Raw genomic sequence first — 23,929 nt, 5'->3', positions numbered from 1 at the left:
ATAGTCACGAGCCATTGCCTAACCGTGAGTATGAGGAGCCCATTTCTGCTCGCTAGTGAGCAGACACAGTGTGTGTGCTCCAGAGACTCAAAAACAGCTCCCCAGATGACACTTCAAAGGAGGAAGGGCACAGCTTGGGCTCCAGCAGTCTCTCCCACTTGTCTTGTCGAAGGTGGGGACCTGGTGAGCGCCACCTCCTCACAGGCCAGAGTTAGGGAGTTTTGTTGCTGCTGCTAGGGTTGCTCCTGCTGTTCTCTGGGGATTCTGGAGCAGGGGCCTCCAGTGGTGCCTTCTGGTGACTGTCCGTGAGCTCAGAACCTATGAGTCTGACATTGCAATGAAGATTTTGGGGCTCAGGGGAAAGCCCACTTCCTGGCCTGCAGCTCCAATTACATGCGTGCGCACACTCCCAGCAGGGTGTGCTAAATATGGCCACAGCATGCGAGAGGAGCTGTTTCCATATTTATAGATCTCAAATGGCTTGCCCTTCTCTGGCCTCCTCTCTAGGACCAAGGGAAAATGGCTACTCCTTTGCAGAACTGTCCCAGGGTGTTGAGCCATATGCTCTGCAGAATGGTGTTGGCCATCAAACACCAAAACTCCATTCACACGTTCTCCACCCTCCAGGCCTGCAGGAAGACTTGAAGCGGCAGGCCTGGCGGGCACATATCCCCAACCCTGATGTGTGTCATATGGCCCTGTGGACTTTCCTGGATGTTGTGTATCAGAGAACTGAACTTGTGTCAGGGCTCCTGTCCCCCAAATCCCACATCTGACCTGACACCCAGGCTTTGCCTCATTCAGCTTCTGTTCCTGAAAACAAGGAGGGGAAACTGACTTCTCTACCAAATGAATCAGTACCAGCAGGGCTAAGATGAACATTAGAGAACCAGAAAACCCCCATCAAATGTTACGGCTACTCTTAGAAAGCAGGCCCTGCCGGGAAATTTTGCATAAGGATAGCCTCTCCGGGAAAGGCTGCAGTCCCCGTCCCCTGACCTCATTGCTGGCCCAGGGCTCCAATCAGAAAGCTGAGATAAGCAGACGGACCATGGCCACCTGGGGCCCAGGCTGAGTGAACCTTGCCCCGTGCCTGTCACAGCAGCTGCTGTCCTTGACCACATCATGGTGAGCCCGGTGCGACTCAGCCTGCTCTGTGTTGTCCTGGCCAGCCTCCTGCTACCTGGGAGAGGTGGTAAGTGCTCCAGCCCTTACCTCCAGAGTGGCCTGGAAGGAGGGGGTAACGATGGGTGGGTGGGAGGGTGAAATGCTTGGTTCGCTGGCCAGCCACAGGCTGGCTTCTAAAGGTATAGTCAGGGCCTGCTGCGATTACTCATGCAGAGCACGTGGAGATTTGAAAGAAAGGACCGGAAAAAGGAGGGGGAGAAGAGGGAGGTGCAGAGAAAGTGACAAGGAGACAAAGCCACAGCAGATATGGAAGACACAGGAGCCAAGGCCCCCAAGCATTGGGAAACTCAGCTGGGCCAGAGACGACAACCAAGGCAGAGCTGTACAAACAGGCAGGTCCCGGGCCTGCCCCATAAATGGGGCCTTATTTCAGCTAAGCCAGAGCAGGCTCTGCTCATGCAGAGCTGGCCTTGCTCCAGTACAAGGAGAAGCCTCAGCAACACAAGGCAGTTTCCATCATCGCTGGGAAACCTGCTAACACTCAATCCGTGGGTCGATGCCACACGCCACTGACAAGGTCAGCCCCGGAGACAGCCACGGGTTTGAGGGCAGCAACGGGTAGGAACTGGACAACCAAAGGCCACCAGTAGCAAAGCACACAGCCAGCAGTGAGCAGCAGGGCACCTTGTGTCGGGACAGTTGGAATCCTTGCTGGGTTCCGTGGACAGTGTTCACCATGTGACCAGGCTTTAGCTCTGGGATGCCAATCTTGATTTTACTCAAATCAGAACCTATGGCTGCCGGCCGCAGGGTGGGTCTATGTGTCTGTCTAGGGAGGGAGCATGGTGTCCCAGTAAAGTCATTCATAGAGTGTGAGATTAGTCAAAAGAGCAGGACCGGAGGCCAGGCCACTGGGCAGGGACCTTTAAGCAGCTGCTCTTTCCAGACCTAGGAGCAGCCATAGGCAGACAGGCCAAATGTGTTTGTAGGACCACATTCTCACGGAGGTGAAGCAGAAGACCAGGAGATATGACATCAGGGAGCTGCTGTTACTGTGACCAGAAACAGGACAAGGCGGGGGGGGGGGTGTAGACCGTGAAAGTGGTCAGGATGCTGGCCCACCCGAAGCTTCCTGCAATGGGGTTATCCACGTGTGCAGCTGGGCAGGCACAGTTACTCTGGCATCCCCTGGCATGGACAACTTAAGATTTCAGAGGGTTTAGTCTGTCATGGCAGGGAGGGCCTGACAGGGTGGCCTCCCACTGTGGTTACCAGGAAGCAGAGGAAGGGAGACCGTATGTTGGACCGCCCTTCCTCCTGGAGCTCCAGGCCATGTGGCAGTGCCACCCACACTACTCACGGTGCTGCTTTCCCCTCGGTTAGTTCTCTCTGAAACAGTGTCCCAGGCTGACAGTGACGACTAGTCATCATACTGTGGGAGGATATTCCAGGGCAGGCCTTCCCTGTCTTCTAGTGTTCATTAACCGGGAACGTGCCAACGATGTCCTGGCGAGGATTCGGAGGGCAAACTCAATATTTGAAGAGTTGAAGAGAGGAAATCTGGAAAGAGAGTGTATGGAGGAAATTTGCTCTTATGAAGAGGCCCGTGAAGTCTTCGAAGACAATGAGAAGACGGTGAGTCAGACCAAGTCCATGTGAGCGTGCCGGGGCTGGACCATCTCACCTTCCTTATGGCTGGGGGCTAGGTCCTCTCAGTTTCTTATTAGCTGAGGCTAGACCATCCCCCTGGGGCCTGGGGCCTCTCAGTTCCTTATTAGCTGAGGCTAGACCATCCCACTGGGGGCTGGATTCTCTCAGTTCCTTATTAGCTGAGGCTAGACTATCCCAGCTTCTGGGCTGCTACAGAGTTCCAGGTTGTCCCAGAGTTTTACCCACAAGCCTGTAGTCGGGAAAGCAACCAAGGGGCAAGAAGACCAGCTATAGTATCCTAGCTGTTGCCTGAGGGACATTCATTTTAATCTCTTTTACATCTCTCCAGCTCTCTTCCTAAATAGGAAAACTGAGGGAAAAGGGACATAGCACATCACAGAAGGGTAATGAGGACTTGAGAGTATGACCAAGTTAACCTGTAAGAGATGAATGCACACTGCTGCCTTCACCCTTCCACGCCCATGAGTAAAGAGCTTGTGACTAAGAAGGGCATGTAGAGCATGCAGACATATGGTAGGAGGCCCCCGGCACCACCATTACCACCTGTGCAGCAGCAGGGGTGAACCCACTCCTTTTCCTTACCCCGGAAGGAGAGGACCTTCAGGTGCCTAGTGGAAATTTGAGTATAAATAAATAAGAGCTAAAGAAAAAAAGAGTCCCTTCTCCCCCAAAAAAGGGGGACCAAGGGAGAGCTTAGAGAGAAACAGGCAGTTGTCAGGCCCAAGTGGAGTCTGCAAGGTCTACTGGTACCCTGGCTCCACTTGGGAACTCAGTCACCTGCAGCCAGGATAATGTGACCAAGATCGCCAGGAGGGTTTAGGACAGTGTGACCCCTGAGGGCTGGAACTGGAGAAGTTTCTTTCAGAGAGCCATGACTAAATATCTGAAGGAACAGTAAATGGCGTAGTGTGCTTTAGCTCTTGCGATCAAAGGGTTCTTTCCTTTCCGTCTGTGATCTCTTCATTTCCTGAGCTTATGCAGGACAGGATAGCAGCAGCCAGAGGGAGCGTGCTCTCCTCAGGGCAGACAGGAAGCAAACTGGGGAGACGGGAAAGCGCTGGAGCCAAGATTCTAGGGACAGTCCCCACCAGATCAGCTGTACCCAGATGTACCCCACCTAAAATTTGCAGAACCTCCCAAAATGCCACCACCTGGGGATCAAGTGTTCAGAGCATGAGCTTCATAAGAACCATTCATATTCAATCCTTAACTGAGGCCAAGTTACAAGGCAAAGCCAGCTCTAGGCATGGTAAGATGATTCATTTCTGCTCATCAAACAACAAATGGACAACCTTATGAGGCTTACTGAGTTCAGGACCCTGGAAATATGGGAGGACTAATGCCATCTTCGGCAAAGCTGCACAGGCACCTTTGGGCTCTCAAAGATGTTAAAGCAATTTGGACTTGAAACCATTTGGACTTGATCACAAATGATTTCCTCAGGAAGGAATTCACGCTGTGCACTCTAAAATCATCCCCTGGCCCCTTAGACATGGCCCTGCCTGCCTTGCATCGCTGGACACAACAAACCAGATGTGAACTCAGGTATGAAGATTGCTCTGGAACTCTCTGGAACTCTCTGGAACTCTCTGGAACTTTACTGTAGCTCATGACATTGGCTAGACTTAAGAACATGGACGCCTGTTCCAGGACTCGTCGGTCTATACCACATCCGGAGAGAACTGGCAAGGTAGAGAAGGTTGAGGAAGTCTTGGAAATGAAGCTGACAGAAACCAACGTGTTAGGGACTGGAGAAACCTGTACAAGTCTTTAAGCCATCTATGTAATGTAAGCTTTTAAAGCTCTTTACCTCTAACCAGTCCGAGCTCTTCAGCAAGCTTGTCAGAGAAGTCATGCTGGGAATGATTTCCCCAGCCCCTATTCCAGCGTCACCTGCAAGCAAGGAGTCTTGTAGTCAGCGGGCCACCCTAAGGAGGCTCTAATGGGGCACTGCGATCTATTTGCCATGAAGGAAGCATGGAGAACGTAAATTGAGCTGTCACAGCCTTTTGAGAATCAAGCCAAGGCCATTAATTGTAGTGAGGCCATGCCACACAAGACAAGAGGAACAGGAAAATGCACCAGATGAGCATCCCAGACAGCACACCACGGCAAGTCGGTCTAGAGAGGAAGCCACACTCAGGACCAGATACCGCCTCACTTCAGCAGATCACGGTAGTCAAGGGAGTTCTTAGGAACGCTCTGGCTGAGCGACCACAGTTCATTTCAGCCACCAGAAAACAGAAAAGGAATCAATATTTCTTCTTATTCCTCATTGTGGTGGTGCACGCCCTTCATCCCAGCACTCGGGAGGCAGAAGCAGGTAGACCAACGTGAATTTGAGGGCCTGGTTTATATAACTAGTTCTAAGCCAGGCAAGGATACATAGTAAGTCTATCTCAGAAAGGAAAGAAGGAAGGAAGGAAAAAAGGATTCCTTTAATTCTTTGCTACCAAAACAATGGTTTATATCTAATGAGAGAATCCATAGTTGCAAGAACTATTTTTCTTTTAAGCATCTGTTTAAAGTAGCCACACACACACACACACACACACACACACACATATATGTGTGTGTGTGTGTGTGTGTGTGTGTGTGTGTGTGTGAATGTATATATATGAATGTAAAACTGTTCAGTAGATAAGGAATTGCATTTTTCAATAAGTGGAATTCATCTTAATCTCTTTGTCTTGCTATAACAAAATACCTTATGCTAGGTAGCTTACAAGCAGCCTGAAGGTTTTACTAATAGTTTTAGAGGGTGAGAAGGAAGTCCAAGGGCATGATGCTTGCAGTGTAAATGTCTGCAGAGGGCTGTGTTGCTAACTCCTCATTTGGAAGATAGAGAAAAGCACAAGTAGGAATGTGTGAAAGCTTCCCAGGGCTTCAGTCACCACAGTGGCTGAGCTCTCACAACCTAACCACAGCATAAAAGCCTTAACCCTTAAACAATGCCATCTAGGGCTGCAGAGCAGGCTGGCTCTCTCTACCAGTTAAAGAATAGAAATCTGAGAAAGAACCATTGCTGGGAATCTCAGGGAGTCCCCCTGCAGAGCCTTAGTATGAAACCTGGGAAATCAGGGCTCCTTTTGGGGTGCTTAGTTCTATTAATAATATATTAGGGTCTAAAAGGACAGTCCAAGGACAGGCAACTTTTCCAGATGATGGGAGGAGAAGAATGAAAAGATGAAATGGAAGCCTTGAAATGCTTGAGACTAGGTGATGTCTGGGCAGCCTCACAGTGGGTTGAGTTTTTAAAAAACCAGAAGCCCAATGCATTAGTTGGGAAGTATAAATGTCTAGTTAGACTATGGCCAGCATCTGAAATAAGAAAAAGAGAAGAAAAAGATAGTTGTGCCTTCATGAGGCCAAGACTTAAAAAGTTGGGCAGACACAGCTGATCCTCAGGTAGCTCTTAGGGAGTATGCAAGAGGGTGAAAATCATGGGAAGACAAACAGGTTGTCTTTGGGGTGAACTCATCTTCCTAGGCTAGGTTCCTAAGCCAGGACCCTGAACTAGCACGTAGGATTAAGAGTTAAGAGACAGGAGTATGTCTTCAGTGGGAGACAGATACCACTCTTTACAAATACTAACACTGGGTTTCAGCCTGTGAACGGCAGGCAGTACACAAGGCTCTTTTCCAACACTGTGCCTTTGTATCCTAGAAGGACAAACCTCACACCTAACAGACCCTAACAAACCGTATCAGAGATCTGAGGTCAAAACAAGAAATAAGCATTTAATAAAAACACAGGACGTGGAGTTAGCCAGCGTTCTTAAGCATGGCACCAAAATAATTCAAAAGAGAAAAACTAATCAACTGGACTTTGTCAAACTTCTCTGAGAAAGAAAAAAAAAAAACAGTGAATATTTAAGCTACTCACCAAGAAAGTGTTTGCAATTCACACACCCAGTAAGGGGTTCAGAATCTATAAAGAACACACAGCCCAAGATAAGTGAACATCTAAGAAAATTCAGTGAACAAAAGACTCAGGCAGACACATCACCAAAGACGAAATATGGTGGCGAGCCCACAAGAAGATATTGCACAGCATTAGCCGTCTCAGGAATTGGAGATAAAGCCACATCGAGCTCCACGATGCTGACAGTGGACATCGGGGGCCACCAGAGAGTCCAGATTCATGCACTTTGAAATGGTGCAGATTTCTCAGAAAGCCGCATAAAGAGACACACTGCTGCAGGAAAACATCCCTGGGCACTTAACTGAGAAAGACAAAACCTTATTGTCAAATCAAAACTGTCTTGCATTAGGTATAAGTGTTTATAGCAGCTCCCATCATAATTAGCCCGACACAGCATGCGCATCACCTGCTGTTGGGTAAGCACACTGCAAGCCAGCAACACGAGGATCAAAAATGGGGTGCACAGTGGTCTGGACATGTTCTGGAGGCATGGTGCCGAAGGAAGAGAATTTCTCAAGCTTGTTTCACGCATGATTTTATTTATCAACATTCTCTAAAAGCTACTGCTTTATTGAAGAGCAGCCAGTCTGTGGTAGGTACCAGCACTTAGTAGGTTCAGGGGTAGGCAGGGAGCTGTGATTGAAAGGTTGGGTGAAGATGGGGCTGTGGGTTTCCATTGTATGGGTGGTCACACAATGCATGTGCTGAAGTTCAGAGAATTGCACACCAGAAATGGGTTTTACTGTGTGACATTTAAATTAGAAGAGACTATTTTCTTTTTGAGATAGAAACTCATGTAACCCAGGTTGACCCCCAAATCACTATGAAGCTGAGAAATAACCTTGAAATTCGGTCCTCCTGCCTCAACTCTGAAGTGCTAGGATCACGGGCCTGTGCGGTCACACCTGATTTTGTGTAACTTTTGGAGATATATTGTGCACCAAGCAGATCTCTATAGATCTCTATCGTTTTCTCATTCACCCCTAACAGTGAATCAGGGGCCTCCCATGAACTAGGCAAGAGCTCAACTCAAGGCTACACTGAAATATTTTAATGACAGCACATTCATTGCTGTGACACCATAACAGTCCTACAAACAGCATGGCTTAAAGTAACAAGGATCAGGACCCAGCCAGGCTTGGGACTTTTTCAAGACCCCTCTGCTGTCTCCCATGACCCTTCCTCCACTGTCACCTCCGTGTCTTTCCCTCACTTTGAAATGGACGCTCTCATTGGTTGAGAGCATGTGGTAATTCTGGACCTAGTTCAGATCATTCTCTGGGGTCCCAGCTAGGTCTGAATGGGGAACAGGGTTATGAACCAGCTGTGAGCACTGTGACCATCTGTTAATGTGGTGTAGGCCTTGACCTTTTAAAGCTAATTAGCAATTCACATTTTTCCCACTTTATTAATGATGCCTAGCAGCCAGTGGTCTTTTGATAATTCTGAGCACTGGGGTCCTTTAACTGAACATCATTCTCCAGTGGTGTATAATGAATGGATCCATTTCATCCAACCAGTTCTTGTTGGTTACCTTGAAATGTTTCAATATTCAGCAAGAGCCATCTGTTGAAGAAGATGGGAGATAGACCCCCTCAGGAATGAAGTATGCTGGCAGCTCTCCCTTTCAAATGGAGAAGTTCTGGAACATTCCTCAGGGCAGATTACTGGTAATGGTTACTGCTCGTATGAAATATCTGTTTTCTCTAATGTGTTTTAAAATATTTTTTCTTTTAGAAAGAATTCTGGAACAAATATAAAGGTGAGATGTCCCCTATTTCAATCTTAAGTGAGAAAGACTCCTTAGCATATTTAAAGCAGAAATAATGATTGGCTTTTAAAAATATTTTGAACTACATTCCTATTCAAATCTTATTTATCCACACTTTCCTGTATGGCTTCCCATAATACTGTAAGTGTTTTATACTAATTTTATACTGAGTCCAGTTTTATTTACTAAAATTCACATCTTTTTAAATGGGATCTTGTCCTGTTGCCGCAAGCCCCCAGGCTCAAGTCACCCGTATAGCACAGCCTCTGGAGTAACTGGGGCCTCAAATTTTTCCCACTGTGACTGGCACAGATACAGATTTATGTCGGTTCTTTCTCATCTGAGAATACCAACTCCCGTGATATTTTTACTAAGTATAGCAAGATAGGTCAAACAGTGGAGATCAAAATACCGGACTCTAAGCAGTGGTCACCCTGACGACTGCTCAAAACATCAGAGACGGTACTGATCATAATTACCTGGAAGTTATTTCAAAATGGTAACTAGACCTATCCCTGGGTAAGTGACTCCCAGGAGAGGTGGAGCCTGGGCTAGGGCTGGCTCATCTTTGGATTTTCATTCCATACCCAAAGGCCTTGGGAAGAAAGTTCTCTGTGTTCTCTGTTCAGCAGGCACCAGAAACGAGTGTCCCACTGGTCTCTTGTTCTTGTCCATTCCAGAGAGGGCAAAGCACCCTGCCCTGGTCACAAACACACTGTAATACTTTCCAGCAGAAATCGGGGACCCAGCCAGTGATGGAAAGACAGGCACATGCACAGCCACCGAAGTGGGAAGTAAACAAAATCTAGATATAACAAATTTTTCTCAAGAAGTGTGCTTATGTTCTCTGCAAAGTGGGGGCAGGGAACGAGGTCTACACACTGTGGGGGTGTCTGCGATGAGGCCTGCAACCTCAGTTTCCCAATTCTCGCATTGCAGACGGCGACCAGTGTGAGAGCAGCCCCTGCCAGAATCAAGGCGAATGTCAAGATGGCCTTGGGGGTTACACCTGCACCTGCCCAGAGGGATTTGAAGGCAAAAACTGCGAACTCTGTAAGTCCCTCTGCTTGACGACCATCTGATCACAGAGCAGGGAGAGGGAAGGTACTGAAATGCCTGAGAACTTAAGGCATCGCGGACGCGCTGAGCCGCCAGAGCTGTCCCCCAGCTGCTCGGTGGGGCATTGTGTGAGACACAGAACTCTGTGGGCCAGAGCTGGTGAAGGAAACCACGAAGCAGGTGACAGGAACAGGGAGTGGACTGTTCACTCTGCTCTGGTCAAATGGTCTCAGGCCATTTGTCACCACAGACATCAGTGAGGAATGTTCTAGATTGCCCAGTTTCAGATAAGTGGTGCTTTTAACCGGTTCTACAGGGAGACTTGCTGAGCCGTTTTTTCCACGTTGATTAGATTTTTTTTAATGAAGTTTAGGTTACTATCAGACCAGTTTTCCCTTACAGGAAAGAATGACATTTCTTCTACCTCTTTATTTATTGCTTTTTGAGATGGGGTCTCACTCGCTGCCCAAGACTGGCCTAGAACTTACTGCATAGGACACTCTAGATTTGAACTCCTGCCTTGGCCTCCCAACTGTCAGGGTAACAGATCTATGTCACCATGTCCAGGGTTAAGTGACTTCCAGTATGGAATGAGATTTTTATGTGGGTACTCTCAGGACTTGCCCCAGTGAAGCTGCTGATTATGAACCCCAGACATCTGCACACCACAGACCAACAGGTCTAGTGAGGGGCACAACCAGGTAAAAGTCCATTAAGGTAGATTTTACCCCATAATTGTTTTTTGACCCAAGCCCACACATAGGGCTGTAATGAAGATTACCACAGACATGGTTATTAGCATGAGTTGGATCAACCTATGCAAAAGCAGGTGGGTGCCTCTGGTCTAAGATGCAGGACTCAGTCCTGAGATACAATGGGCAGGTCAGATGTTACCAAGAAGGTGCTATGTCACAATCTTGTGTACCCAAGGCCTTCACTTCCATGACTTAATGTCACAGATACAGAGCAGAGGGACTTAAATGACACCCTACCCTACCCCCACTTCTATATGCTCCGGATCTGGTTCCTGGCTTCCTGCCATATGCTTCTTATAGAGGACTATTTCTTCCGGGTCTCACAGGAGCCCAATCTAAAAACACAACATGGCCACAGCAGCAGCCAGGACAGGGCTCACATACTGGTGGTTTTTATTGGGTAAGGGAAGAGTTTCAGCCAGGATGCAACTCTCCCTCATGCCAAGGGCAGCGCCCCAGAGGAGCAGGATGTACAGAGCCCTCAACACAGAAAGTGCACCTGCCATCCCTTACAAAGCTTTTCAAAAGGCAGAGAGCCCTGCCGGGATGCTGAGTGCTCCTCCCATGCCCTGTAAGGATACCAGGCACTCCTTCCATAGCCTGTGCATATGTTAAATGCTCCTCCCATGGTCTGGGGGTGCAGCAGTGGGAGAAAGGCTTGTAAGGTGCTGCCATCTCACTTCGTTGACTGTCCTGTTACCGTGTATGTGTTCCTTGGGACTCTGGTCCCTTGTACACCCCAGCCTGGGCACGGCTGAGATGAGGCAGATGTAGCTGGCATGTCTGAGTTTATCACATGTCTATGAGAAGGTCTCATCTGTCCTCTGGTTTGTAGTTGTTCGGAAACTCTGCAGCTTAGACAATGGAGACTGCGACCAGTTCTGCAGCGAAGAGCAGAACACAGTGGTGTGCTCCTGTGCCAGCGGCTACTTCCTGGGCAATGATGGCAAGTCCTGCATCTCCACAGGTAAGGCTCATCCATCCATGGAGACAGTGTGCCACTGCTGTGTAGGGCTCATCCATCCATGAACACAGAGTGTCACTGCTGCGTAGGGGTCATCAGTCCACGAAGACAGAGTGTCACTGCTGTGGGCAGTGTTGCAGTATGTTCTGGTTGGTCTTGAAGATGACTGTGACAGAAGATGGAGGATGAGAGGTGGGGCTCTGGACCTACGGTTCAAGCATGGAAGCTTTAGGTTTGAGAGAAGATGTTAGATCTAGGGGCAAACAGCTGCTGACCTCAGAACCTCACCTGAAGCGGCTGCTACTGTTGTCTTGTTCCTGCAAAGGTGGCCGAAAGGAGATGGTTCCAGGCATCACTGTGTGCCTACCCACAGCTCTGACAATGTCTTCTGTACAGGGTGTCCCATGCTCCCCTGGCCTGAGGGCCTGGAAACCACAGTTGTCACACTATCTCAGGGGTAGGACAAGATCAGGGCCCTCCTGGGTCAAGAAGGAGGCATGGGCAGGAAGGGCATCTAGCAACCATTTCATTTGTCCAGTTCCATGCTGATTGGTTTATACCTGATAAGAGTTGGATGCGCCAGGTCTGAAGAGCACCAGAGCCACTACAAACAAGACTCTTGGATAGCAGTGAGTACCAGATGGGCTGAGGAGTGTGGCAAGGAGCCCCTTGTAAGATCTAGAGAAGGGTTCATCTGAACGATACAGACATGATGATCTGGGGAGAGCAACTCTGAAAAGACAGCCTGTTGGTTCACAGATGATCCCTAACTCCCACCATAGCAGCCCCCTGGGAGTGCAGAGTCTCGGGCCCACATGGATCCCAGACAAGCAAACACACAGAGGAGAAGAGATGTGATTCTCCATCCTGAGCCATTTCTCCATCTTCCCATCTCATCTGTTTACTCACTAAAGACAAATTATCTCAGAAACTAAGTTATCAGAAAAGAGCCACTCTGAATACACCCTTCAAGGATGAATCCAATTACATAACAAGAAATCTCTCAACAACCAAAAGACAGGAAGTTTTGGGGGTTTGTTTTGTTTTGTTTTGTTTTTACTAACATTTTTAAAGCTTGAGGTAGTTAAGAAAATGTTAACTGGAGCTGTTTCTTGATATATGTTCAAATTATTTTATCTCCGGGGATGATCACAAATCAATTCAAAATGGAGTTTAATATCTGAAAACATGACAAGAAGCTGAGGTGTGTTCAGTCATAGAGGGCTTGCCTAGAATACATCAAAAAGTCGTAACTACAGATTTCAGCCCAAAGATAAGACACTCCAGGGTGCTAGGCACTATATCTGCAGGCAAGAGTCCCCAGTTCCTTCTCACTTGCTAAGGTTACAGTCACAATCCTTGAGAACACAAGCAAAGGCTACATTGTAATTACTTGACCTTAAACAGGTGCCCAGTCTCTAGTTACAGGAACCTTTTCTTGTTGTTGGTTTCTGCTCCTTTTCTTGAAAAAAAAATGTAAAGGCTGTTAAATTTTATAACTCTGCTTTTTATTTCTAGCTCTGACTGTAAACTTGGTTAGAAGCAAGCAGCAGCAACCATGTCACAGCCTGAATGCTGGGCAGTCAAGAAATTTCTTCTGCCAATTTAATTTGCCTATCATCTTTAAAATATGGATTCTACAGTTTAAGGGCATGGACAAAATGTAAACAGGGTCTTTATAGCCAGTGGTCTCCAATCTGAGTCCCACAGAGCTTCTGGTACCTTCTAAAAGTTCATGATCATAATGTTTGCTACCAACAATTCTATCAGCATTCTGGTCTTCTGAAATCCCATTGGAACCACCCATCAGCTCTGCCAGCAGCATCTACAAACTGGCCCCAAACCTTTTGAACCACATGACCAATTAGCCATAGCAGTAACCCCACTCTTGGTACCAAATATTTATATTAGTCAGAATTTCAGCACTGCAACAAAATATCTGACAAAATTTAAAGGATGAGGGGCTAATTTTAGCATTTATTTATTTATCTTAACTGTGTTTTTACTAATCTCTCACCTGCCTCTTAATAAGTTTAACTATCTCACCCCTGGCTAGGAAGCCTCATGAGGCTAATGGAGCTTCTGGCTTTGCTGAGGCCTCTGTGGTTCTATTCTTTCAGATCCTTTCCCCTGTGGAAAAGTCACTATAGGACGCAGGAAGAGGTCTGTGGCCCTAAACACCAGCAACAGTGAGCTTGACCTTGAAGACCCCCTGCTTGATTTTGATATCCTGTCCCCTACTGAGAATCCTTCTGAACTGCTCAATCTCAATGAGACACAGCCTGAGACAAGCAGCAGTGATGTTGTTCGGATTGTGGGTGGCCGAGAATGCAAGGATGGAGAATGTCCCTGGCAGGTAACTGGCCTAAGCTAGTCTTGGCTGCAAGTAGAAAAAACCCTCTCTGGGTCAGCGAAGGCTGGTGGGACAACCCTCTCTGGGTCAGCGAAGGCTGGTGGGACAACCCTCTCTGGGTCAGCGAAGGCTGGTGGGACAACCCTCTCTGGGTCAGCGAAGGCTGGTGGGACAACCCTCTCTGGGTCAACAACTCAAACCTGCAAGGGTTCTTCTCAGTGGCCATTATTCCATTTCTAATTTAAAAAAAAAATTAAACAAAAGCATCTAAATGCTAATGGGTAAGATATGTTAAAGAAAGAGCCATCTACTTACATTCAAAATGGTTTTTTTTAACTATTGTGGTTATTGATGTGATCTAGGGTTGCCATACTTAGGAAAGGAAGCCCAAGCCCCTCGGTGAGACTGGAGTCTCTCATGGTGCTCAGTAAGGTAAATGTGTCCTGAGCGCTGTAGGAAAGTGCCCGGCCACTAGTTCTAATCCCAGCTTGATTTCTGGCCCAAGCCCCTCGATGAGACTGGAGTCTCCCGTGGTGCTCAGTAAGGTAAATGTGTCCTGAACGCTGTAGAAAAGTGCCCGGCCACTAGTTCTAATCCCAGCTTGATTTCTGATCCAGTGCTCCGAACCTCTTCTATCATCTCAGCTGGCACTTGAGATCTGCAAAATCCAAAACCTAAATGCCTCTCCTGGAAGCAGAAAAAAAACAAAAACCAAACCAAACCAAACCAAACCAAACCAAACCAAACAAAAACAAAAACAAAAACAAAAAAACAAAAACAAAAACAAAAAAACCCAGAGCAGTGGTTCTCAACCTGTGGGTCACAGGCCCTTTGGGGGCAATGTATCAAATATCTTGCATATCAGATATTTACCTTATGGTCCATAACATAGCAAAGTCACAGTCATGAAGTAATATCAAAATAACTATGGTTGGAGGTCACTGTAACATGAGGAACTGTATTAAAGGGTCACAGGTTAAGAACCACTGACCTAGGGCCACCAGTAATCCCCAGAGATCATCTAAACACCCTTCACCTGAAGTAACCAGAGGCAGGAATTCCAGCCTACGAGCAACACTCTTCAGACACATGTACTGAGAACTCACTGAGCTGAACCCAGAGTAGCTGCTCTGTGTAGGCTATGAGATCTCTGATCCTCAAGGAGGCTGGGGAATACTCATTACAGCCCCTGGTGGAGTCTGGGTAAGAGAAACCTGCTCCTGGGTCAAGATTGGCTCCTCCTTAGGGAAAAAAAGCATGTGCTGTTGGGTCTTATCCAGCCTCCTCTTTCCCTCGCCACTCAAGCAAGGTTTGAGTTTATATAGTTACCAAAGGTAAACAGGGTCTGGAAAGATGGCTCAGTGTTTAAGAGGGTATGCTCCTTTTCCAGAGGACCAGAGTTCAATTCCTGGCACCTATATTAGGCAGCTCAAAATCTCCTGTAACTTCAACTTCAGGGGAGCTGACATCTTTGGCCTTCACAGCTGCCTCCACTTACCTGTGTGCATCCATACACACAAACACACCGACTTTTTAGCAATGAATAACCTCAAGAATTCCTTTTAGACTTAATACTAGGGATTAATACTTGGGGATTTAGTTCAGCGGTGGTAGAGCACTTGACTAGCAAGTGTAAGGCTCTGGGTTCAATCCTCAGCTCCAACCACAAAACAAAAAAACAAACAAACAAAAATAACCAGAACTCACAGTCCAACAAATAGAATAAACAATAAACACACAGAAGTCTTAATCTTAATAATAAAGAGTGCCTGGTTTTGTTGTTTGTTTTTCGAGATTTTGAGATAGGGCCTCAGTGTATTGTCCTGGCTGGTCTTAAATTCACAGAGATCTGCCCACCTCTGTCTCCCTAGTCCTGGGATTAAAGTTGAATGTCATGTGCATCCTGCCCATTGACTCTGAGTACAGCCCCTAACTCCCACTAGCAGGTAGAGAATTCCCTAAAGAAAGGCAACCCAGCCAATGTTTGGCTTCTAGCACTGGAGGCCGGTGCTCTAGGATGGCGTGGCTTCTCTCCTGGCCATCAATACTTACCCTTAGGCAACATCTCAGTAGCAGCCACATGTACCCTGAGTAAATCATCCCAGAAGTGGCATCTCGTGAGCAGGTAGGGCAGGTCTGAAGGTTGCATGATCTGGGCTATGGGGAGTAAGGTGTTTCTACAAAGCAGGGCTGGCTGGTCTGGGTCATGAGACACAGCCATGTAAACCTACAGGCTCTTACTACAGAGGAATGTCTTCTGTGTGTAACAGGAGGAAGTGCCAGGAATGACTGGGAAGAGAACAAAAAGAAGAGGCCTAGTAGAGGGACCTTGTCACTTGGGTGGGAAGGAGACAGGCAGAGATGTCCTCCGGGGTAGTTCTTGTTCTAGCATAGACCCTCACCAAACATCTGTGGACCATCTGCTGGTCAATCTATAAGGCAGACCAAACCTGACCTGAGGTAACAAGGCTGGGTATTTCCAGGGAGTGGGCACAAGGTGGCTGTTGGAGAATATGTTGAGTGTCATGCAGGAAGGAGGGCTGGGCCTCTTGAGTGGATGCCACAAGATGTGCAGGGTCCAGAGGAGTTGCAGGATAGGCTAGTGGAGGCAGAGCAGAACCTTGTTGTGGAGTTGTCAAAATGGGGGCTCTGCCAGTATCTGGAACTGAGAGAAAGGTACTGTGCACTCTCTGGACAGCAGATAGGCAGAGGGCAGGGTCTCTGGGTGGCCTAGTGGATGGAAGAAAGCAGTGGTCAAAGAAACAGGTATAAGACTCCTAGAAAAGGCTCTTTGGGAGTCCTCGGAGAGCTGCAGTAGCCAAGTCAGCGTGGCATGGCCTCATACAGACCATAGGCGGTTTACAGACGTTCTGTTCTGGTCACAGGCTCTGCTCATTAATGAAGACAACGATGGGTTCTGTGGGGGCACCATCCTGAATGAGTTCTACATCCTCACCGCTGCCCACTGTCTCTATCAAGCCAGGAGATTCAAGGTGAGGGTAGGTAAGTGATAATCCAGCCCTGGGGGCCTCACCATCTCAAACCCTACAAACACTATTGCTCTCCCCAGGATCTCTAGACACATGGGATCTGTTAGCAACACTCCCCCAAAGGCAGAAGTCCTGCTTGGAGACTGAGAGATCATCTCATGGGAAGAGGGTCCAGAACCTCAGAGGGAAGAGATAGAGAGGAGACCGTGGGGGGCGGGCATCTAACCAGACCAGGCCATTCCCCCAAGAGACTTCTCTCTTCAGAGTCTCTAGTGCGTCTTTCACAACACTCCTCTTAGTGTCCGTTTCTCAGAAGCCTTCCCAGTCTTTCTCCCTCTACCACGCTCTCAGGGTTTCTTACTTTCACTGTGAGTCATCTAGATTTTCTTGTCTCCACAAGCCCCAGGATCTGTCCAGTAACAATCTAGCACAAGCCTTAAATGCAGTTTGAAAAAAAGTCTGACCTTTCTCTGCTACAATGTAACGAGTACAAATTGTTGAGGCTGTCTCAGTGTCTCTCCTTCCCGGCTGCGAACCCAGGGCCTTACTTTCCATGCATAGGTAGAGCGATAAATAAACTTCTGTTGTGAATGAGACGTTACCTACCACGTTCTCCCTCCACAGCCAGCAGCTCTGTTCTGTCAGTCTATCTCAACTCAGACTGGGTGAGTCCAAGTGTACAAGCACCCGTGATAATGGGTGTACCACCCAGGTCTGGAATAGGAGACCTGGGCAAATCCACAGACCCAGCTTCTAGAAAATACTCAGGGACCATCTGCCAAAGCACAGGGAATCAGAAAGAGCTAGAGTCTTACGCCTGAACAGAAATCTGATTGGGGGAGGTCTTGGTGTGACAGAATTTACCACTTTTCCACAGGACCTCAGTTCAGTTCCCAGAACCCATATGGTGGCCCACAACTGTCTGTGACTCGGGTTCAAGGGGATCTGACGCCCTTTTCTGGCCTCCACAGGCACTAAGCATGCCCACTGTGCACATACATACATGTGCAGGCAAACACTCAGACACATAAAATACACATTTATTTTAAAAAGGATTGTTTTTAATGTGATGAAAAGGTGAGGTGGAAGAAAGAGCGCCTCTTAAGTACCTTTATTTTTATTTTTTGAGATGGGCTACTTACTCTACAGAGAACCGAATTCACAAAGGACCAGCCTCGTAGTTCTGACTGCTAGATTACAAGCATACGCTTCTAGGCTTGGGTCTGGTTTCCTATAAGGAAAAGAAAACTTATTTGTGGAAAATCGTTTATTCAGCTTACACTTCAACATCACAGGTCACCATCAAAGAAAGTCGGGACAGGAACTTAAGCAAGGCAGGAACCTGGAGGCAGGAGCTGATGCAGAGGCCATGGAAGGGTGCTGCTTACTGACTTGCATAACATGACTTACTCAGCCTGCTTTGTTATAGAACCCAGGACCACCCGCTCAAGGATGCCACCATCCATAACGGGCTGTACCCTCCCCCATCAATCACTAAGAAAATGCCTGCAGGCTTGCTACAACCTGATCTTATAAGGGGCATGTTCTCAACTAAGGTTCTCTCCTCTCAGCTTGTGTCAAGTTGACATAAAACCAGGCGCACATTGCCTGTCTTTCTCCCTCCCTTCCTACCTTGCTTTCTTGTTGAGACTGGATCTGGTTCACGTAGTGCGGATGGCCTCAAACTCAGATCCACCTGCCTCTACTTCTGTGACGGGACTGGACGTGTGCTTCTTTAAATAGCAGATACACAAACACATAGCCCTCTTGGAACTCAGCACCATCTTCTCTCTCTTTCTCTGGCCCCAGGGGATCGGAACACAGAGAAGGAGGAAGGCAATGAGATGGTGCATGAGGTAGACGTGGTCATTAAGCACAACAAGTTTGAGAGGGACACCTATGACTTCGATATCGCCGTGCTGAGGCTGAAGACCCCCATCACATTCCGAATGAATGTGGCCCCTGCCTGCCTGCCTCAGAAAGACTGGGCCGAGGCCACACTGATGACACAAAAGACAGGCATTGTAAGTGGGTTTGGACGCACGCACGAGAAGGGCCGCCAGTCAAGCATCCTGAAGATGCTGGAGGTGCCCTATGTGGATCGCAACACCTGCAAGCTCTCCACCAGCTTCAGCATTACGCAGAATATGTTCTGTGCAGGCTACAAGGCCAAGCTAGAGGATGCCTGCCAGGGGGACAGTGGTGGCCCCCACGTCACACGGTTCAAAGACACCTACTTTGTGACCGGCATCGTCAGCTGGGGAGAGGGATGTGCGAGGAAAGGGAAGTACGGCATCTACACAAAGGTCACGACCTTCCTCAAGTGGATTGAGAGGTCCATGAAAGCCAGGGTGGGACCCACAACTGAGGCCCCAAAGGTAACAAATTCACCCCATTAAAGCAGCCCTTCTTCAGACCTGCCCGGTCATGTTTGGTGTTGTTTAATGTTGCCACCAGAGCAGGAATATCCTTGGGGAAGCTGCCCACCTGTGGTGGTGGCATCTTTTCCCCAATCTTCCCTTGACTTCATGATGGAAGAAACAGGCTGCACCCTAGCAAAGGTCTTTCTTCCTGAACCGGACTGAAGGACACTCGGGGAGTCGCTGGTTCTAGGGGGTTAGGTGTCTGCTCACACTTGGGTGGAGCCCAACTCCACCCATAATCTCAGCATATGATTCTGATTTTGCATGGTCAAGCTGACCCTCTCGACTGATGCTTAACTGCTTTGAGAACAAATGTTCATAGCCGTGTGTGTGTGTGTGTGTGTGTGTGTGTGTGTGTGTGTGTATGTATGTGTGTGTATGTATGTGTGTCTGTGTGTGGTGTGTGTGTGTGTGTGTGTGTATGATGTATGTGTGTGTATATGTGTGTATGTGTGTGTGTCTGTGTGTGTGTGGTGTGTGTGTGTGTGTGTGTGATGTATGTGTGTGTGTATGTATGTGTATGTATGTGTGTCTGTGTGTGTGTGTGTGGTGTGTGTAATGTATGTGTGTGTGTGTGTGATGTATGTGTGTGTGTGTGTGTGTGTGTGTGTGTGTATGATGTATGTGTGTGTATGTGTGTGTCTGTGTGTGTGTCTGTGTGTGTGTGGTGTGTGTGTGTGTGATGTATGTGTGTGTGTATGTGTGTGTATGTATGTGTGTCTGTGTGTGTGTGTGTGTGTGTGTGTGTGTGTGTGCATGTGAACGGGATGGCCTGGGCTGTATTGCAAGAGTGCACAAGATGTTTCAGAGATGAGCTGCCTGGTGAGTGTGCACTGAGTTCCCCTGGGCTAAACTGGGTGTTAAATGTGCACTGGTCCTTCTTCCTGAGTACGTTATCAGCTCACCGGTTGCTAATAGAGACCGCATCCCCACCAACACATGAGTCTCATCCCTGGCTTTGATTAGGAGACCCCTGGGGATAATGCCTTATCCCAGACATTCAATTCTAAGTCACTAGAGTTAACCTAACCCAGAAGTTTCTGGAACTCCTCCATACACGATCATGCAGATGTGCATACACATTAAAGCAGGTGTCTATTGAGTGGCATGACGTGGCTGGACAGGGCATGTGTCTCCACGCTGGCCTTCTATTGCTTCCAAGCCCAAGTTAAATGTTTGTGGAAACCAAGCCTACAATCTGTAAATAGGGTAACTTTTCCCCCACAGTACCTACTGCTTTACACAACTTTCCTAAAGCAAAGTTTAAAGGTTCCAGGACAAAACTTCCCCCAAATCAAGAGCTGGACAGAGTCCTTTGTAAACAGTCCTTTGCAACATTTGGAAAAGTCAACAAAAACAACACTTGACTTCCTAGAACCACAGCGGCCGGGAGTGTGGCTGGGGTCTGAGAGCAGAGCTGACCTCAGCAGCTGCAGCTGGTACAGTGATGTGACACCGGAGAACACCTTCTCTGTAGCCTGGTCCCCTGGCCCTGCCTTCAGGTCAGCAGTGGGGGAACCACAGTTTCCCTTGCCTCTGGGGATGGACTTTGTGGTTGTTCTTAAGGACAAGAACTCCTGAGCTCCAAACATCCCAGGACACGGTCAGCATCACACAGCATGAATCAGTAGAAAAGCAAGCAGGGCATTCTGTGTGGGTGGGGGACAGCCCATGGGGTACCTGAGCAGACATTAAAATGTGAGTTTTCAGGCTGGAGAGATGGCTCAGTGGGGAAAGGCACAGACTGTTCTGCCAGAGGACCTGGGTCCCCGGCACTCGCAGCACACAAGTGTCTGTAAGAATCCTGGGAATCCAACTCTTTATCAGACACACATGCAAGAAAAACACTGATTCACATAAAATACAAAATAAATCATTTTAGAAGTCTATTTACTCAAAGGCACTTTCATGCTATACATTATGAAAAACTCTCCAATAATTTCAAAACAAGCAGAAAATCCATCACCCAGATACTGAGTGTCAGTGCTGAGAGGATTAATCCTGGATTTAGTGAGGCATCTCTCCTTGTGGCTCTGGCAGTTGGGACCCAGGATCTCTGTGGTGGTGGCAAGGTGGACATAAGCTCGGGGGTGCTGGTGATGGAGACCAGGCTCCCCGGGGTGCTAGCAATGGGGACCCAGGCTCCTCAGGGTGCTCAAGATTGAGGCTCCCCAGGATGTGCTAGTGATACCATTACCAGGGAAGATGGTGGCGGTTTCTTGAACTGATGCAGAAAAGATCAGAATTCTCACTTGGCTCTGCTCCTAAGAACACTTTTGAACCCAGATGTAAGACCTAGTATAGTGCTAGTGAAGGGTTGAACCCAAAAAAACAGACAGGAGCCAATCTGATACAACTCACAGCAGGGTTTTATTGAACTAGCTTGGGTTGCCCCAGCACACCACTGTCACACAGGATGGTTTTAGTGGTGGGTGAGCCCTGAATATCTATCAGGGCAAGGCTTTATGGTAAAAAGCAAGCGGGGGGGGGGATGAGTGTGCAAGCATCTAATTGGGAAGTTACTCTGTCTTTAACATAATTGGCTGTGCTAGGAGGTATATCATAAACTTAATTTCTGCTCCCTTCTGCAATGGTGGTCATTAAGCAGGGCGTGAGCTTGTAACCTTGGGGTGCAGGTTTGTTGGGGGGCATAAACTTGGAGACACTTGTTGAGGTCTTGCTGAAGGTGTAACCTGGAGATTCAGGTCTTTTTGGGGATTAGCCTAGAGATCAGAGTTAGGTTCCATTTTTGTTCTGGGGCAACTTAAAAACAGATGCTTGGTACCAGCCTGTTATTAGTTTACCTGAGTTCATACTTTAAAAAATTGGCTTCTCACTAGCAAATGGCAAAAGGAGAAAAGACTTTGTTCCTAGAGAGTGGCTTTCACAGAAGCCACACTCCTCCCAGCACTGAAGAGCCCGAGCCCCAGACGTCTTCATTATTTTTATTTAGGGAAGCTGATCCTAGGGAGGACATGCTGTCTATCAGCCCATGCCTAGACAGTGGGTGAGCCAGAAGGTCAGAAACAGAGCGGGGGCTTAGCATCCTGCCTCAGCTCCGAGCTAGGAAGGCAACGACCTCTAGGAATTTGCTCCCCTTGCCTGGGCCTCAATTTCATCCAAAGAATTTATTTAAAGTGGTCCTAGATGGCAGGAGAAGACAAAAGACAAAATCCTTGGGGGGGGGGGGGGGATATGATCCAGGCGACATTAGCGCAGAACTGTCAGAAATAGCTGAAGCCAGAGACGCTGGGTCTGAAAGCTCAGGGCCTGCGATGGCTCTTCTTGGCATCAGTGACTCTGTCCAAAATAGACTGAAGCCTAAGTGGCTGGGCATACCTGTGAGGGACTTTAGTCCTGGCCATGTGTTCTGCCGGCAGCCTGTATAAAGGACACAGAAGATGGAAGCTCACTCACTTTGCTGCTCGCCCTCACTCTGGCCGGCAAGTCAATCCCTCCCCTAGAAGGTCTACTTCTTCGGGATTCTGGTGTATATTGAACAGCAGTTGAGACACCCAGCCCTTGTATACTGAGTGACCACTGGACTAAAGACAGCCATTATTGGACTAGAAGGCTCTCAGTCTGTAAGCTACTCTAACAAATTCCATATATACAATAAGACTAAAAGGAACGTTTTTAAAAAGCCAAAGAAAACGCACAAGCATACACAGATGGGGGGGCACACACAGAGGGACCCTAAAAACAAAATCTGAAGCCATAATGTATAAACGAAAGACCTGTAAGGTAAGGAAGAAATGCCCAGATGAAGCATTATGTGACAAAAAAAAAAAAAAATTTATTTAAATCAACAAACAAACCCTCCAAAAATACCACTGGGTTCATTTTGTGTTGGCCACCTGCTGGATGTAGAAATTCTTTTAAGTGTGGTTTGTAACCTCCATTGGGGAAAACTCACTTTTCCTTTGAAAGCGATTGCCACCCAGAGATAAGCCTGGGTTCCTGGTGTGGCTCGTGTCTACCTCCTCTCCTGGCACTGGGAGCCATCTAGACCTATGCATACTGCCACGTCTCTGAGTCCACACGTGTGTCTGTCCGGTTGTACCGAGAAGGCCCAGTTTCTTTGTTGTCTTGTGTCCCCTCGGGCTCTTACAAGTTCCCCGCCTCCTCTCCCTCAGAGCTCCCTGAGTGCTGACGGGAAGATTTGGATCCCTGCTCTCAAGCTGCTGTTCCTGGTTTTAACAGTTTTTAATGGCATGTAAACGTCCAAGTGGGGGTGGATCCCCACAGACAGATCTCTCTGGCCTTTTCCTATGAGGCAGCACAGAGATCTCCAGAATGCCTGAACGTCACCTGCTCGATCCTAGAAAATTCATTTCCAGCTTAGGCCACTAAATATACGGTTGAATTTGTTTCTCATCCAACTTTTTAAAAACAACGATGCGGTATTGAAGATAGGTGGCTGCCCTCTCTGTCTCCTTCGGTCTCTACCTCAATACATAATTGTGTTTATAGGTGTCACAGGACTCATGCCCCTGTGAGTGGCGTGAGCCACACTGATAGAAGGACCATTTGCTTGAGATACTTTCATCTCCTATTCCCATGTCCCATGTCCCTGTGAATCTGGCTCCAGACACGCCACCTGGCTTCTTCCCACGTGCCTCAGACCACGCTGCGTACTCTCACCTGCCCATCGTCATCCTGGAGCAAATCCCTCCTCCGTTAATTCTATGTGCCCCTCCTTTGTAAGACTACACATCCCTGCAGTAACATCCTTCCTACTCAATGCTGTGTCCAGACCCAGGAAGGTGCCTTGCAGGGAAAGGAGCCCCACCTGTGCAGAGGCCCCTCTGCGTCTACCTCTCCCTAACATGCAGGGAGTGTGGTGAAAGTGAGCCTCCCCCTCAAGCCATCAACGTAGGGTCCGTGGGTC

At 48.0% G+C, this 23,929-nt stretch overlaps 1 protein-coding gene across 1 annotated transcript; it reads left to right on the top strand.

The window, feature by feature from the left end:
- Positions 1-1,098: 1,098 nt before the first annotated feature.
- Positions 1,099-23,258, top strand: F10 (coagulation factor X; the record flags this gene model as incomplete). Its single annotated transcript, XM_080928966.1, has 9 exons — positions 1,099-1,195; positions 2,603-2,763; positions 8,461-8,485; positions 9,434-9,547; positions 11,144-11,275; positions 13,393-13,628; positions 16,511-16,628; positions 18,425-18,993; positions 23,175-23,258. The coding sequence occupies exons 1-9, from the start codon at positions 1,126-1,128 to the stop codon at positions 23,256-23,258; spliced, it is 1,509 nt and encodes a 502-aa protein (XP_080785092.1). The 5' UTR covers positions 1,099-1,125.
- Between the last annotated feature and the right edge of the window lie 671 nt (positions 23,259-23,929).

This window comes from Micromys minutus (assembly GCF_963924665.1).
Source record: "Micromys minutus genome assembly, chromosome: 14".
Classification (NCBI taxonomy): Eukaryota; Metazoa; Chordata; class Mammalia; order Rodentia; family Muridae; genus Micromys; species Micromys minutus.
This window is presented reverse-complemented; position numbering and strand designations above follow the sequence as displayed.